The sequence below is a fragment of the Cygnus atratus genome, chromosome 1 (genome assembly GCF_013377495.2).
Source record: "Cygnus atratus isolate AKBS03 ecotype Queensland, Australia chromosome 1, CAtr_DNAZoo_HiC_assembly, whole genome shotgun sequence".
NCBI classification, from domain to species: Eukaryota; Metazoa; Chordata; class Aves; order Anseriformes; family Anatidae; genus Cygnus; species Cygnus atratus.
The window spans coordinates 13,287,658-13,302,943 of record NC_066362.1 but is presented as its reverse complement, the minus strand read 5'-3'; the positions used below and the strand labels follow the sequence as shown (position 1 = coordinate 13,302,943).

Genomic DNA, 15,286 nt, shown 5'->3' with positions numbered 1-15,286 from the left:
GGAAGACACTTGTTTTTCTTTTGTACGTGATGTGTCCTTTCCTCTGCCAGACAACGCATACAGCTGTGATCCCAGGATAAAGAAATTTAAGGAGGAAGAAAAGGCAAAGAAAGAAGCAGAGAAGAAAGCAAAGGTAGAAGCAAAACGAAAAGAACAAGAGGCAAAAGAAAAAGTAAGTTAACTACTTGGTTTATTTGGGCTGGAAATCTCTGGTTCATTGATACCTGATCCACTATCTCAGCTTCTAGATGTGTCAGAAAGCTACTGTCAGAAGTTATATTGGGGTTTACAGATGTGTTGTCTTTGATCCCTGTGTAACAGGCAGTGCAAGGCTAACAGCCTTTTGAGAAAGATGAAAATAAAGAGCACAGATCTGAAACAAAAACTTTGAAAACTGAGTTTTGTTGTTGCATAAACTTTCTCTGGTTTAAAGGCCGCCATTAGCTCCTGTGGCCTACTTACTTCTTTCATAAAATGGATACAGCTGCCTGTTGTGTGGTTATGGTCTCTGAATGGTTGACTGGTCTGAGACATTTTGAGGTACTATTACTTGATTAATATTAAACAGTTTGGAAAATATGTCTCTGGAAACAGTATGAGTAGCAAAAGGCTTGGGAAATGTAAGGTGCTAAAAAGTATCTTCAAAGACAACACCAGAGCACTGCAGGGTATCCTGTTAACAGTGGTGCAAGAGAAGCATTTTTCCAAGTGGTGCAAGCATTTTTCCAAGCTTATACTCTTGGGGTAGGCACAGGAGATTTCATAATCTTTTATAATCTTCATTGTAAAGGAGGCCAGGATTTACAGACTAGGTCCTCATAGTGAATATTTGAATTAATGCCAACTGGCATGGGTCACCCCTTCCCTCAAAGTTCTTGTGAAAATGAACATTGATGTATTGCTATACTTCAAAAACTAGAAACAGCATATTTTAATACTGAATGACTCAATAACCTTATAACAGTGTGTCTTTGGATTTTTTTGTGTGTTTTTTCTTTTCTTTTGACTGCAGCAAAGACAAGCGGAATTAGAAGCAGCACGGTTAGCAAAAGAAAAAGAAGAAGAAGAAGTTAGGCAACAAGCATTAGTAGCAAAAAAGGAAAAAGAGATACAGAAAAAAGCAATCAAGAAAGAAAGGCAAAAACTGAGAACAACGTGCAAGGTATTTAAATGTTACTATAGTGAAATACAGGTTACATCAGTGAAATTATTATGCGTCCTTAGACCAGATCTTATCACGTACTTATTTTTATGGTCAGAGATGGGTTTGGAAAGTGGGCTTACTAAATGCTAGAGAACATACTTAATACAGTTTTGAGTTAGGAGTAAAGCTGACCAAATAGGCCCCAGCACAGCAATGGCTAAAAATGCTGTCTGTTAAGCTTTTGTCTGAAGGACAGTAAAGTTCAGGAACTTTGTAGAACATGTATTTCTGCTTCCAGAACTGGAATTACTTTTCTGATAATGAGGCAGATTGTGTTAAAATGATGGAGGAGGTGGAAAAGCTTTGTGATCGTCTTGAGCTAGCAAGGTAAGTTTTCTTGCTCCTGATTCCTTCTCGTTTTGATACCCATCTTTCTACTAGCTATGCATTGTAACTTAATAATTTATTTTTAGTCTGCAATGCTTGAATGAAGCACTTACATCCACTACAAGGGAAGGAGGAAAGGCGGCTGTAGTAAAACAGGTAATTATGCTGAGTGTCAAATCAAATTAACAATAATTTGTTTGTGACGTTTTACATGGCTGAATCTAAGTAAGATAGAACATAGCTGCTGTGGACTCTGAGTTTCAGAGTCTCCGGGCAGATTTGGTTTCCACTATGTTATACATAATGCAGTTCATGGCTAGTGAAATAACCAGTGCCAGCTGAGAGAAGTTAATGCATTTTTAATTAGTAAAAGACTCAAATCCCACTGTTTGTATGGTACACAGAAGCAGCAGAGGAATTTAGTTTTCCCCAACAATGGGTGGCAATTACCTAGAGGAGAAGGAAGGCACTCTTAACCTGTTCTGTTACAAAAAGGAAAATCCTGCCTCTACTCTCCCTGACCTGGGGCTGGATCCACAAAAGGACCTCATGCTGCAGGCGATAGGTGCTGGAAGGGCCAGTGGGTTGGATGCCAAAGTAGAGGAAAAGCAAGATATTTGTGACCAGGATTCACAAAACTCCACAAGGATCTGCCTAAGTTTGCCGGCAGGGAAAAGCTATTTGGAGTAAAAAGGCTGAACCCATGTCTTGCAGAGAGAGTAAGATGCTTTCTTTCATCCACTTTGGAGTCAGATCTGTGAGCGTTATTTCCTGATGGAGAAGATGGCCTGTCTCCATCCCTGGGGCAGGTTTACTCATCAGGCAACTGAAGACTTAAGATTCAAATGCCTCCGTTCGTTCCACAAGTGACTGAATCCAATCTCCCTTTCTCCAGGAGAGTGTTGCAAACTTCTGCTGAATTGCTTGCTAACGAACTACATGTGGCCATCTAGGCCTGACTAAGCACTTATCTGCAACAACCCAGATTTTAGCTATTAATGCTAGTTTAGCTAACCTATTGAAGCTTTCACTGGAGCTACAACCACAGTAACAGAGAATTTCTGGCCTAACCAGGTTTAGGTAGCAGTTATGCTGGAAGGTTTTGGAATTACTGTATTCAACAGGGATGTTGGGCTGCCCCCAGTCACCAGTTTAGGTTCTTAATCCTTTTGTGGATCTGTCCCTTGGTGTCAGATGTTAGCCTGGACATTCCAGTTATATGCAGAAGTCTTTCCTTAATCCTGGGAGCATTTGTTTAATTTCCTAGTGAACTTGTGATGGATTTCCACTGTAGCGGATAATCTGGGATGGCCAAATTTACACACGTGATGGAGGGAGATAATACTGGAGCAGATGAGCTCCGTTTCCTTACGTATAACGTGAAGAACAGAAACTAAGCAAAATTCAAGGCTCAAAGCAATTGCAGAGAGTGGGGTTTTTGTCGTCACGTGGTTCTTTTTCCTTAAATAAAAATGCTCATTTACAACCCTTCAGATAGAAGAAATAAATGAACAAATAAGGCGAGAGAAAGAAGAGGCAGAGGCTCGTATGCGCCAAGCGACAAAGAGTTCAGAGAAGTCAACCACTGGTGGTGGAGGGGGGAGCAAAAACTGGCCAGAAGATGATCTACAGTTGTTAATTAAAGCTGTGAACCTCTTCCCAGCAGGGACTAATTCAAGGTACTTCTTGGTTTTGGTGTTAAAAGCCCTGTTGCCAATTTTAATTAAATAACAAATGTAATACAGCTTATTTTCAGACCATCTGAAGTATGATGTCAGTATAAGGACTCCTTAAATTTCCTTTTCCTTGACTGGACAGCAGTCAGGAGTACTCAAGAACATTGGCCTAGATTTATGATCCTCTGGTCTGATCAGGTGCAAAGCTTCCCCTCTGTTTTGCAAGAACACACTAAGAATAATTCCAGGGCTAGGGGTGTTCCCATTCTCTCCTGCATAATCCCATTTATCTGGTGTTCAGGCACTCTTTCAAGGGGCAGTGGAAAAACAGTGTTAGTAACATCTCAGCCCTTTAATATTGGAGTTGTTGAGGGAATTCAGATAAGCGACAGCTGAGCAGAGTTTTGAGGATTAGAGTTTTACATTTAAACAACTACATTTAACCCCCATACCTTTTCTGTATGAGAAGCCAAGAACTTCATCCAAGCTGAGTGAATTCGTAAGGGAAATTTGGCATTTAGTAACCAAAAGCTTTCCACAGTAGTTACCGTGGGAGTTTTAACGTATTTAAGTATGATTAAACGTACTTAAGAGTTGGTATAAAAGTGTTCAGCTGTGTACAGTAGCCTGATTCTATTTGTATGAAGATAAGCTTTACATAATGTGCTGATTTTTCTCCTTTCTATCCTTGCTTCAGGTGGGAAGTTATTGCCAATTACATGAACTTGCACTCTACTACTGGAATAAAACGAACAGCAAAAGACGTCATCAATAAAGCAAAGAGCCTCCAGAAGCTTGGTATCTTTATTAGCTTATTTTTGTATTAAGATGGTCTGTGTGCTTCTCTACAGCTTGATTTTTTTTTTTTTTTTTTTTTTTGAGCAGCATTGTGTTTTGTTGTGAGAAAATGCTCTGTATATCCCAAAAAGAAACGTACTTCTGGTGGAAAATTTAGAGGAGCATTTCTGGGACTCAGTATTTTCAGCCCCATAGCTATCACATAAGTCTCTACTTCATGAGTGAATCTCAGAAATTCTTTTAACTTGATGCACACGTAAGAATCTAGGCCCTGTTCGTTACAGAGGCTCCTTTATACTTGGAGCGGGTGGAACTGTTCTCTGAAGGCATCTGGAATAAAGAGAATTGATGAGTCTATAGAGATGCTTTAAAAAGGCAAAGGAGATTCAGCACCAGTCAGACAGCTAAATTAACGTGGCTTATCTCCTCGCAGAGTAAATGTAGGCCACAGAGCTGGGATACTGAGAAGAGACTCTGGAGGGTGTTCTCAAGGAAAATCAAAACACGCCGCTATAGAAAAAACAGTTTTGAAGTTGTTTCTCCATCCGAAACCACATACCTGTACAAGGAGGATCCAGACTCTCCCCTGCATTCCTGTCTGCCTGGCACACTAGTAGCCTGAGTAATGCAGATTTGTGCCACAGCCCTTCTGTGAGAGTAATCCCTTCTGATCTCACTGAAGCAGCAGATTCAGGCTTAAGTTTGTGTGGAGGACATAGTCACTCGAGCAGTATAAAGCAACTTAGGAGTTGGAAAACCAGGCACTTTGAGCAAAATACATTGGACCCTGAAAGATTTTTATGTACCAACCTCTCTACCATTTTTTTTAATTGATTGTGTTTATTAACTTAAAAAATCTGCTACACGATGTTTTTATTACTACATCTGGCTTTAATTTTGTTGCAGTAACTATTCCGTTCAATGTCTGTTCCTAATAGACCCTCATCAAAAGGATGATATCAACAAGAAAGCGTTTGACAAATTTAAAAAGGAGCATGGTGTGGTGCCTCAGATGGACAGTGCTGCCCCCTCGGAACGATTTGAAGGTAAAAGTGAAAAGGAAACTCTTCTTGCACTTGTCTCTGCTGTGCACCTCAGTAAGAAAGTAATCTAGAACTCTAAGCCTTGCCTACAAACAACTAGCAAGTAAACAGGTGATGCAAGCTCAGTTACTGGATTTATTTGAGGGTTTCTGGTACATTTAGTACAAACCAAGGCTAACTAAACAGTCGGTGACAGTTTGGAGTGCTTCCTGGGGAGCCAACAGGTTAAGTCAGATGCTGAGATCATCTGTTCCTCAGAGGTGCTACGTTTCCAGGGGCTGCACTTGAGATACACGATCATCCTACAGCTAACTTTGGTCTCCTGTTAAACCCCAGACACACCCATCAAACTTTCCAGAGTCTTGCAGCAGGCTGGTTCCTTACTGAAATGTAACAGGAAGAACAACATCGCTGCCCTAAGGATGTGGTTTCACAGGACAGCAATGGTTATCTAACACCTCTTATCTAACGCCTGGCGGACAACAAAGTTGTTACCTTCCAAAGTCTCTGTGCTGTATTTAAAGATCCCAGGTGGCACTTTGGCCAGTCTGTTTCAGTGTTGTTGGTTTTTTTCCAGGCTTTAGTACTGGATATCCCTTAAATCAAATCAGTGGTATCACAGAGCTGCAAGGACTTAAAATCGATTATAATATTTTCACAGTATTTTCTTACACTTATCTCGAGGAATCATTACTAAAGTTATTTTTACTGTCACTTTTGATTTTGAAAACAGGATCGTCTTTAGATTCATCCCCTTGGACTACAGAAGAACAGAAGCTTTTAGAACAAGCACTGAAGACTTATCCAGTAAATACTGCTGAAAGATGGGAGAAAATAGCAGCAGCTGTCCCAGGCCGGTCAAAAAAGGACTGCATGAAGCGATATAAGGTAAGGCTTTCTTACCTCCTTCTAGGATTTTAATTAACTCAGGTTTTGGTAGAACCCATTGCCTTTACTTTTGCCATCCCTCCCCAAGACAGTATCTGACAACAACAAATTAGCAGAAGATGGCACTTTATGGAGAATTTTGTTGTTGTTGTTAACCCAGAAAAGCAGTAGGGACTAGGTTTTCTTCAGTGGAAGTACTAAAACTGGAAGCTGGGAAGAAGTCTGCCCCATAAAATTTGTCTTAAAATTTGACAGCACCTTCTTGCAGATTGTGAAGTCCTTTCCCTAGCCTGCTTTATATTCCCTTTTGTACTACAAGGGGATTAGATGAGCATTGATCTTCTACACCATGTCAGTATTAATTTGTTTCTAGGAGAAATTGTTTTATGGTATTAAACTGTCTGGATTGCTCACTGTTGAGAGCTAGTGCCGTGGTTCAGGCTGACTACACCAAATGCTTAAAACCACAGCATCATTAAGGTACACATTTTTAAATAAGTTTTTGGTTTTGTTTTTTTTCCACCTCTCCAGGAACTCGTTGAAATGGTCAAGGCAAAGAAAGCTGCTCAAGAACAAGTGATGAATGCTACTAAAGTCAAGAAATGACTTTTACTGACAATCTTTGTTTTATAATAAAAATGCAAATACTATACATGTTTTCATTCTCTCCTTAATTGTACAGATACACAGGACTATGGTTGGTGTTTGAGTTTTAATCTTCTCAAATGCATTTTTGAAGTCAAAAGCAGTGTTTTGTTTTTTTTTTTCCTCTTAAAGCTCAAACATACTGGAAGTTCTTGTTCACTACTCATGACGCCAATACATGCCACTGCAGATTTTGTTATACTCTGGAAGTTGTTCAATTGGACCTGGAATTTAAAGAAAGTTGACCGTGACACATGCTAAACTGATAAGAAAGGGGGTGGAGGAGTTGCAGGAGGTGAGCTTAGACAACATACCCACAGCAGCAACAGCAGGATGCTTATCATAGATGTACTTTGTGCAAACTTCTCTAATAGTCTGGGCGTCAATAGCCTGAAAAGGTTAGAGAGACATATTTTGTTACTAAACCTGTCTTAAAAAAGTATTAAGTCAGTGATTTTAATTTCTTTTGTGTAATCCAGAGGAACAGGAGACAGAACAGTTGGAAGTATTCTCCCCTGGAAACAGTCTAAACTCTGTACTGTTTCTTCCTATAACAATTAATAACTAAGAAGTTAAATTACTACAGTAAGGGCCTAATCAAAGAATTCCAAGAGGAGTGCCGCTTACTTCAATCCTTGCTTCAAGTTCTGGAATTGGGATTCTGCGCTTATAACAGAGCATTTGTCTTCCAATGTCTTCACAGATTGGGGTGGAGCCTAAAACGGGAAAACCCACTTCAGTTACCAGCATAGAGTAGTAAGAAGTAAGAATAAAAAGCTCTCTGGGTCTCACCATCAAGTTGTAGCAGCATATTTGTCTTTAGAAGATTTTTTGCTCGAGCTACTTCATTTTCTGTAACGCTTGTGCAAAGTCTTATCCTGAAAAACAGTTTAAATCCAAAAGCATTAAATAATGCGAACGCGTAGCACACAAGATGGTTGTGTACCTCTACCACAGGCACTGAGTACACCTACCCACGCACATCTTTTCTACAGACAGAGCTGACAAGAGTTCTTGGTATGAAAATAAGCCACAGGACTCATAGAAGCAGCATAAGGATAGGGTTTTTCTGGAAGCATACCAATATTCAGTCTAAAAACAAGTTTTTCCTCTTAGAAGAGCTGCATTTCATTTTATTAATGTTTTGAGCCACGTGCAGTCCATGCTTGCTAGCTTGAGAATGGCTGTTGGTAAGATAATGGGAGCCAAGCAATTAGAGGTAATTAGCCCAGAAGGCAAGCCGTTACTTCCTGGCGCTTGGTAAGAGAGGAGAACTGTATAAATAACATCACACCTCATAGAGAAGACTCCACTAGGAAGACAGAGGGATGCAGCAGATATCTTAACACATTATAGCACAAGAATGGTTCGCATCTTCCCTGGTGCTAAACTGCAGCAAGCAGACAGCTAAAATGATATATTTACCTAAGAGTTGTTTACAGAGATCTCAGAATAATGGTATATGAGAAGTGCTCTGTGTGATTAAAGAAACTCCTCGGTTTCAAGTTTTCTTTTAACTTCAGCCACCTCAAGTCAATGCCCTTAAATAACACGTCTCTTTCTGATCACATCTGCAGTTCAAGTATTAGCAGTGCCCCTATGGACATTTTCAAATTAGATTTAAGGCCTTAGATTAATGAAATTATCTATAGTCCCAATTTTTAGAATTCCACATAACAGCTCATCTACTTGACATAATTTCATTTTCCCATGTACTCACTAGAGCTCTGTGTAACACCACCACCACCTGGTGTGCCACGTGGGCCAGTAACTGTAGAACGGTTAACTAGTAATGGTATTTAAAGGTAATTGTACTCTCATTATGCTCATTCATTATTCTGAATATTTACTTTCAGTTGTCAAACATGCAGTTCATGGGTACTGCATGCTGACTTAATTGCATTCTAACAGGTTTAACGCATTTTTATAATTCCTGTCACTTGCAAGACAAAAAGAAAATCACTGCCTATTTACCTTGTAAAAGCAATGTGAACTGTAGTTAGTAGTAGTAGCACTTCTTACTCTAGGGCAAAAAACAAGCCTAAACCCTAAATTATTCATTCTAAGTAAGGGTGACAGAAACTGGCTGCTGGGACTGTGCATCTCAACTGTCAAAGTTTAGAACTAGATGCGTTTATTTTTCCCAGGCAAGCCTAAGCAGAGAAATAGAAATAGGCTCTTTAAATAATTACTATTTTTAAAAGGTTATTTGTCCACGGAAAATAATCTTTTTAGAGAAACTGTTGTTTGCTTACCATTCTCTCTGAACAAAGTGCACCATGTCCTGGATAGTTGATGGCTCACAGACCATGTAGAGGCCCCACAGCCCCGTGTCAGTGTAGCAGGTGTTGAAGGACTGGAAACTATGACACAAGTTACCATGGCAGGCAATCTGAGCAAGCTTACTGGATAAGTTCTGCTGAAGCAAGAGAAAACATATTTTGTTCGTTTTCTGAAAGCTTACTAGTCTCCTGTTTTCAATGTGACAGAACATGCAGCAGTCTCACAGGCTCCAGCAGAAGCTATGCAGTCAAGTATCAGTTCTTCATCTCAACAATGTCTTCCCTTGCATGTAGTCCAAATAGCTTCCAAATTAACAGCCCAGATCATAAAGCCACAGAGGTTCCAGAAAGGGACAGCTACTGATACCCCCATGTTCCGATGACGTACAGGTATGAAACATTCCACGAGGGCTGGCAGACCTCGAGTCACCACTATTTTGGCAATTTAAAATCACTTCCTAAAACTTCCTTAGATCTTGGGCAACAAAGTCTTTCAGCCTCCGGGCTGGTTTCCCTCACCCTGCTTCAGAAAGAGCCACGAAGTCACGTCAACGCCCTCAGATACGACTGAGGGGGTCAGTACTGGCAGTACCCCAGGCAGACAACCTCGTTAACACCAGGAAGGTGCTTGCAGGTTCACTCACCACGCCACCTCCGAAGGAGCGGTCCCAGTTACCTATCAGAGTGTTTGCTACCATAAGGGGGATCGTATCTGGGTCAGCCCAGCCAGCTGCTTCCACGGCTATCGCCAAGTGCGCCAAGGGCATCTTGTCGTCTCTTATACGGATCTGTGGGAGCACACGAAAGCAGCTGTAGTGCAACCTGCACGCGGTAACGTACGCGGCAAGTTAAATGTCAGGAGACAGCCATTTCCATTCCGTCTGTATCAGAAAGCATGCACACAGAGAACCGAAAATTAAAGTGCACGGAGCTTTATTTACCATTGGCCTTAATTAGCCATGCTCTGGCCATGTCAGAGCACTTGCCAAACGGGAAGCCTAACACCACGAACATAAAGAGGGCATTACAAGGAATTTTATGACAAACAGCAGCAAGGAAAGTTGATGGCTTTTCAAAATCTGAATCCAGCTGGGAATGGAACACAGATGCCTTGGCTCTCCGCCATACCCTTTAAATCAGTGACTCCCAGAAAGAGGAAATGCTCTCACAGTGCAGGCCAGGCAACGAAAGGAAAGTAGCAGCAGGGGTAAGGGAGGTATTCCCTCAGGAACTGATGAGGCAGAGAAAGTGGTGGCAGCTAGGCTTGCCCAAGAAAACTTGGTAAGTCCTGCTTTGGAAAGCAGCTACTCCAGTTGCCCTCACTGTGGGCAAGAAGCCTTGTAATCTGCTAAGCGTGCAGCTGAGAAGCCCTCCTCAGAAGGCAGCGTGTGCTCGCAGGGGATAAAGGACCAGCTCGAAAAGCCGTTGAGCTGCTTACCTCACTGCCCGTGAAGCTACAGGGCGGCAGGGGTGGCAGCCCTCCTTCTGGAGCAGACGGCAAGTTACCGAAGTGGCATTTGGCTAGGTCAAGTAGCTCATCGTGACAGACCCCTGAACAAAGACGTTTCACAGACTTTGTCATGTTACTCTGTGAACAGTTCATTTAACTTGCCATGCAGTTTAAAGACTCAACCAACCAGGAACTTATGGGCCCCCCCCCTTTAATGCCACACTTTCAGATTTTCCCCAGCACCCCGTCATGCAGAGTAAGATCAAGATCATACTCCAAATCAAGCTGTTTGCTCTCAATTTCAAGCCTCAAAATTATTTTCCCTCTCTCTGCTTTTCTTGCTTCTCCCCTTTCCATACGGAATTCCTTCCAGGCCCTTCTTTTCATGCCCACATGGAACAATGACCTTACCCACTTCTAGTTATTGTTTTAAGGATGTTTCTGTAATTTTACTGAGGGAAAAAGGGAACAGAAGTTCAAAGGCTATGAAGGCAGAAACTAAACATGCAGGGCTAACAATGAACATCCAGGACGTACTGAACAATGGGCAATTCAGCATGTTGCTCCCGGAAACTTAAAAGACTGTGGTTTTAAGTACAGTTTCACATGACCAAGGGTGAATATCTCATACTAACCTCCAGCAGCGGCCAGGACTATTCTGGGTCCTTTGTAATGTGTTGTTATGTACTCCACCAAGTCATTGTGGTTTATGGATCTAGAAACAGTCAAGGAAACATCACTGCCATGTCAGTAAAGGTTTTTTTAAAAAAAGAAATAGAAATACAGAATAATATAGTATCAGAATAATTATAAGTTCTGCCAATGCACAGATGCAAAAAGCTAAAATAAGGACAGCTTCCTAAACAGGAAACTGGAACTTTACACATTTTTCCTTTCAAAGCTCTTACAGCTTCCTGATAAAGAATAAGAATTACAACTCTGCTCCCTGGTGATCTCACTCATGTAAGAGATAAGATCCACTAATGATCCCATGCCAATTTTAACACAGTATGCTTAGTAATCTCCTGCTCTGCACCAGTATAAACAACTGCTGAAAGAGCAGTGTGAACACAGTTTTATTTCTGGTAACGCCAACACCTGGATGATGGGCAAAAGCAGCACTTGCAATTCTGTGTCAGATGCATTTTTAATGAACCGGAGAAACAATGTCAAATAATGAAGATGTGCAGTAGATATGTGAAATTCACATACACCATGATGCCTGGAAAAGGAGAACTAAAGCAAAAGGAAATTCTTACAGTTATGTCCAGCACAACTTCATCTACCTTTCGGAGTTAAAAAATACAACTGACGTTGTTCCCCACATTTTCAGAGGGATCTTTTAAATATAGAAAAGTTGCCACACAATTGAAACGGCCACAAACTTGGACATACTTAATGTTTTCTGTGGGTCCTAAAATCGTCCTTCCTAGGGCTGTTTTCTGATAGGCCGTAGCATGAAGGTAATCAAAGACAACTTCCTGTAAATTGGTTTCAACCTCTTGCATCTCTCGAAGTATAACTCCTCGCTCACGCTCGATCTCTGCTTCTCCCAGGGTGCTGTTCTGAATTATGTCAGCAAGAATTTCCACAGCTAATTGAAAATAAAGATAGGAATAGAAATTATTTTCAAACTACTAGAAAAATCTGGTTTTAAAAGTAAAACTCACCCCAAAGCCCAAGTGACCCAAAAGGTACTAGTAAGATTTGCAGCTTGGAATTTTTAAAAAATCTGATATTTTTTTAAGGATGCTAAAATGCTACAGCTTTACTTTAAAAGACACTTGCTCTGCAGGAAGGGAGAAGTCCAAAAGGCATTTCTGGGGTAGGGGGAAAAAATCTAGCTGACAAAAATGTTTCAAGTATCAACTTCACTGTTAGCACAACTCCTTTCCAAATCTGCATCCTCACATTCCTTTGAAGTTGAAGAAGGGACTTTTTGCCCAGGAAAGATGGGTCTGTTAGGCTGCAAAAGCATCACTCTTATGCCTCATCTGGAGCTGGATAAGCATTTTTTGGTCTTTGCTACTTCTCTAATGAATGAAAGCAGTTACCTCTTGGTAAATCTTTTGAAAAAGCCTTTGCATAATACACTGTTTGTTCCCTGGACGTATAGGCATTCAGATGAGCTCCCATGTTCTCAATTTCTAGTTCAAGGTCTAACTGAGATCTCTTTTTTGTTCCCTGAAACAAAACAACAAAAAAGTCAAACTAAACCCTTGAATTCACCCACTCAAAAATTACTACTGCTTGTCTACAAAAGTCAAAGCCAAAAGGAAGAAAGTCTTCTGAAATGAAAACTGTCATGCTAATCTCTCCCATGTTGAAAGTCAAATATAAATCCTACTGTGCTCCCAAATGAAAATAAAGAGCTGGCAAAAGGTAGACTGTGTGTCTTAAGAAAACTACAAGTTAAAAGCAAGTTAAAAATAGAGGTGTGTTACTAATGTAATTGTAATGTAATCAGCTGCACACGACTAGGAATTTAGCTTCATTTTCTAACTGAAACCAAGTCTGAGTTGGTTTCCCCTCTCTCCTCGATTTGTAAACTGTATTTAGACAATTCTGACAAAGTTCCCATCACTGATCTCTAAAGATAACTAGCTTAGAAATTCATCGTAAATTTGTAAGCCAATACTCATACTCACCTTGAAAGCCATATGCTCAAGAAAGTGAGCAGTTCCATTGTTCTTCTCATTTTCATACCTGCTTCCAGCATCAATCCAAAGTCCAACCTCATCGGGGAAAAAAAGAAATCATTTTATCAGCCAATCATGCAGCTTTGCTGTTTTTCCTGTACAAGCTAAACTTAGATTTTCAAGACCTACTTTTAAATGGTTTTTTTGTCCTTAAGAGACACAGATTTTCAAGGAAAAAGAAAAAATGATCTTCACAAAAATCGAATCACAAATCATTTAGGAAAATCTTAATTTCCCATCTTATAACTTAGGAATAATTGCTAGTAAACTTTGATAGAATCCAACTTAGTTCCACAAGGAAATGAACATACACAAAGTTATGAAAAAACATTCCCTTTACAAGTTACCTACTGTGCATGTTGAAAGTCCAGAGTCTTCAGAAGCTACTTGCAAGCCATTTTCCAGAGGACTCACCCTAGTCTCAGGAACATTTAAGACTACTTCTGTTGCTGCCTTGGAAACTCTGAACCTGCCTGTTCCCACATGTACACACTGTAAGAAAAAAGCATCAGTCATGTATACGTTGTAAGTTATATCCTAGGATGCACTTCTAAAAACGTATTCCTGAACTTAAATATAAGTTCAGAAATCTATTTTAAAATATGCATTTCAAAAATAATTTTTACACAGAGTTATTTGCCAATACTTCACTTGGGAATACATTAACTGACTTCAGAAAAAAAAAAAAAAACACAAAAAAAATGAAACTGGAGTAGACTGCATCTCCTTCCCTCCAACCAAATGTCCTGGCAGAAAACCTGCAGGAACTCTAATATGTCCTTTAGCATCTGAAATCTTTTTGGGTACCTGTTTTCTAACATGAAGGGAGATCCAATGCAAGAAACTATGTCAAGGACTGCAAACCACAGTCATCTGGTTTTCAGCATAAGGCCAGATTTTGAAATTTACACCTTTTGTATAGTAACCTTGCAGTTAAAGCACATTAATCCAAAATAAAAAAAGAAATGGGAAGAAAGGGTTATAAAGAAAAAAAGCTTCACTGACTTTTTTCAACATTAAAGTACGCAAATATATAACCCAAATGAGTACTTCAAGCAATAAGCTATTCCAAAAAAGGATTATTTTAAATGTCCAATCAAAGATTTCCCTCACTATGTGACTGCCCTAAACATGAAAAGTACAAAATCCAGTACTCATCCAGTACTCTGCTACCAAAGGGCTAGATCTCAAAGCTCACATATTATAGGACCACAGGACAACCTGGGTTGGAAAGGATCTCAGGAGGTTTCTAGCCCAACCTCCTATGAGGAGCAGCTGTGGGAACTGGGGTTGTTGTGTCTGGAGAAGAGGAGGCTCAGGGCAGACCTCATTGCGCTCTGCAACTGCCTGAAAGGAAGGTGTGGGGAGCTGGGGGTCGGCCTCTTCTCACAGGTAACCAGTGACAGAACTAGAGGGAATGGCCTCAAGTTGTGCCAGGGGAGGTTCAGGCTGGAAATGCGGAGACATTTCTTCTCAGAAAGAGCAGTCAGGCATTGGGACGGGTTGCCCAGGGAGGTGGTGGAGTCACCGTCCCTGGGGGTGTTCAAGGAGAGGTTGGACCTGGTGCTTAGGGACATGGCTTAGTGGGTGACATTGGGGGGGGGGGGGGGGGGGGGGTGTTGGACCAGGTGATCTTGGAGGACTTTCCCAACCCTAATGATTCTGTGATTCAAAGCAGGGGCAGGTATGGAGTCAGACCTGTTTGCTCAGGGCTAATGATTCTGTGATTCAAAGCAGGGGCAGGTATGGAGTCAGACCTGTTTGCTCAGGGAGGATGGCGGCTTTTGGGGTTGTTTATTTATGTATTTATTTATTTATTAGAGTCTTGAACCTCAGCCCAGCTGCGCAGCCCCGTCCCGCCCGGCGATGCCCGGTCCCCATGAGGGGGCAGCCGCCCCCCTCCCGCCTACCCCTCAGCCGGGCGGGGACTAGAGCTCCCGCCATGCTCAGCGGCAGCCACGCACTGCCCCCCCCGCTGGGACTACAACTCCCAGCGTGCACCGCGCCGCATCCAGCACGACCACCACCACCCCGCTGCCCACATCGCGGCCTCCTGAGCGCCAGCGCGGAGAGCCACCGAGGTGCTGGGGCCCTCCGCGGCTCCCCCCCGTCCCTGCCCCGCCGCCTACCCGGTTCCCCGGGCCGGACGATCGCAAAAGGCGAGGACGCCAGGGTAGGAAGAGCCGCCGTGCCGCTAAGCGAGCTGTAGGCACCGCCATTTTGTGGGGCGGCTGGGCGCTTCCGGCGGCAGCTGCGCAGGCTCGCCTCAGCTCT

General features: G+C 41.7%; 2 protein-coding genes across 4 annotated transcripts in view; one reads left to right on the top strand and one right to left on the bottom strand.

Annotated features, from left to right (window-relative positions):
- Positions 1-6,602, top strand: part of DNAJC2 (DnaJ heat shock protein family (Hsp40) member C2) — an 18,074-nt gene extending 11,472 nt beyond the window's left edge. For both annotated transcript variants that reach the window (XM_035549564.2, XM_035549565.2), the window contains exons 9-17: positions 51-172; positions 1,013-1,162; positions 1,443-1,531; positions 1,618-1,687; positions 3,026-3,210; positions 3,905-4,005; positions 4,944-5,051; positions 5,782-5,936; positions 6,468-6,602. In XM_035549564.2, coding sequence (XP_035405457.1) covers positions 51-172; positions 1,013-1,162; positions 1,443-1,531; positions 1,618-1,687; positions 3,026-3,210; positions 3,905-4,005; positions 4,944-5,051; positions 5,782-5,936; positions 6,468-6,542 — 1,055 coding nt within the window. In that variant the 3' untranslated portion in view covers positions 6,543-6,602. The remainder of the gene's footprint in view (positions 1-50; positions 173-1,012; positions 1,163-1,442; positions 1,532-1,617; positions 1,688-3,025; positions 3,211-3,904; positions 4,006-4,943; positions 5,052-5,781; positions 5,937-6,467) is intronic.
- PMPCB (peptidase, mitochondrial processing subunit beta) lies at positions 5,164-15,286 on the bottom strand. Of its 2 annotated transcripts, none has more exons than XM_035549566.2 (13): positions 15,142-15,286; positions 13,364-13,504; positions 12,962-13,048; positions 12,368-12,497; positions 11,709-11,907; positions 10,949-11,028; positions 10,302-10,414; positions 9,508-9,651; positions 8,837-9,000; positions 7,374-7,459; positions 7,209-7,297; positions 6,896-6,971; positions 5,164-6,805 (listed from the first exon to the last, which is right to left on the bottom strand). In XM_035549566.2, the coding sequence occupies exons 1-13, from the start codon at positions 15,229-15,231 to the stop codon at positions 6,741-6,743; spliced, it is 1,464 nt and encodes a 487-aa protein (XP_035405459.1). In that variant the 5' UTR covers positions 15,232-15,286; the 3' UTR covers positions 5,164-6,740. The 2 variants fall into 2 exon arrangements, with proteins under 2 accessions (XP_035405459.1, XP_035405460.1); XM_035549567.2 differs by having other exon boundaries at positions 8,837-8,997.

Excerpts from the sequence above, each read along its gene's own strand:
- PMPCB (XM_035549566.2), bottom strand. The coding sequence starts at position 15,231 with ATGGCGGTGCCTACAGCTCGCTTAGCGGCACGGCGGCTCTTCCTACCC. Across the intron at positions 11,029-11,708 it reads GGACCCACAGAAAACATTAA|ATCCATAAACCACAATGACT; the intron begins GTATGTCCAAGT and ends GACTGTTTCTAG. Across the intron at positions 7,298-7,373 it reads TATGCTGCTACAACTTGATG|GCTCCACCCCAATCTGTGAA; the intron begins GTGAGACCCAGA and ends TTCCCGTTTTAG.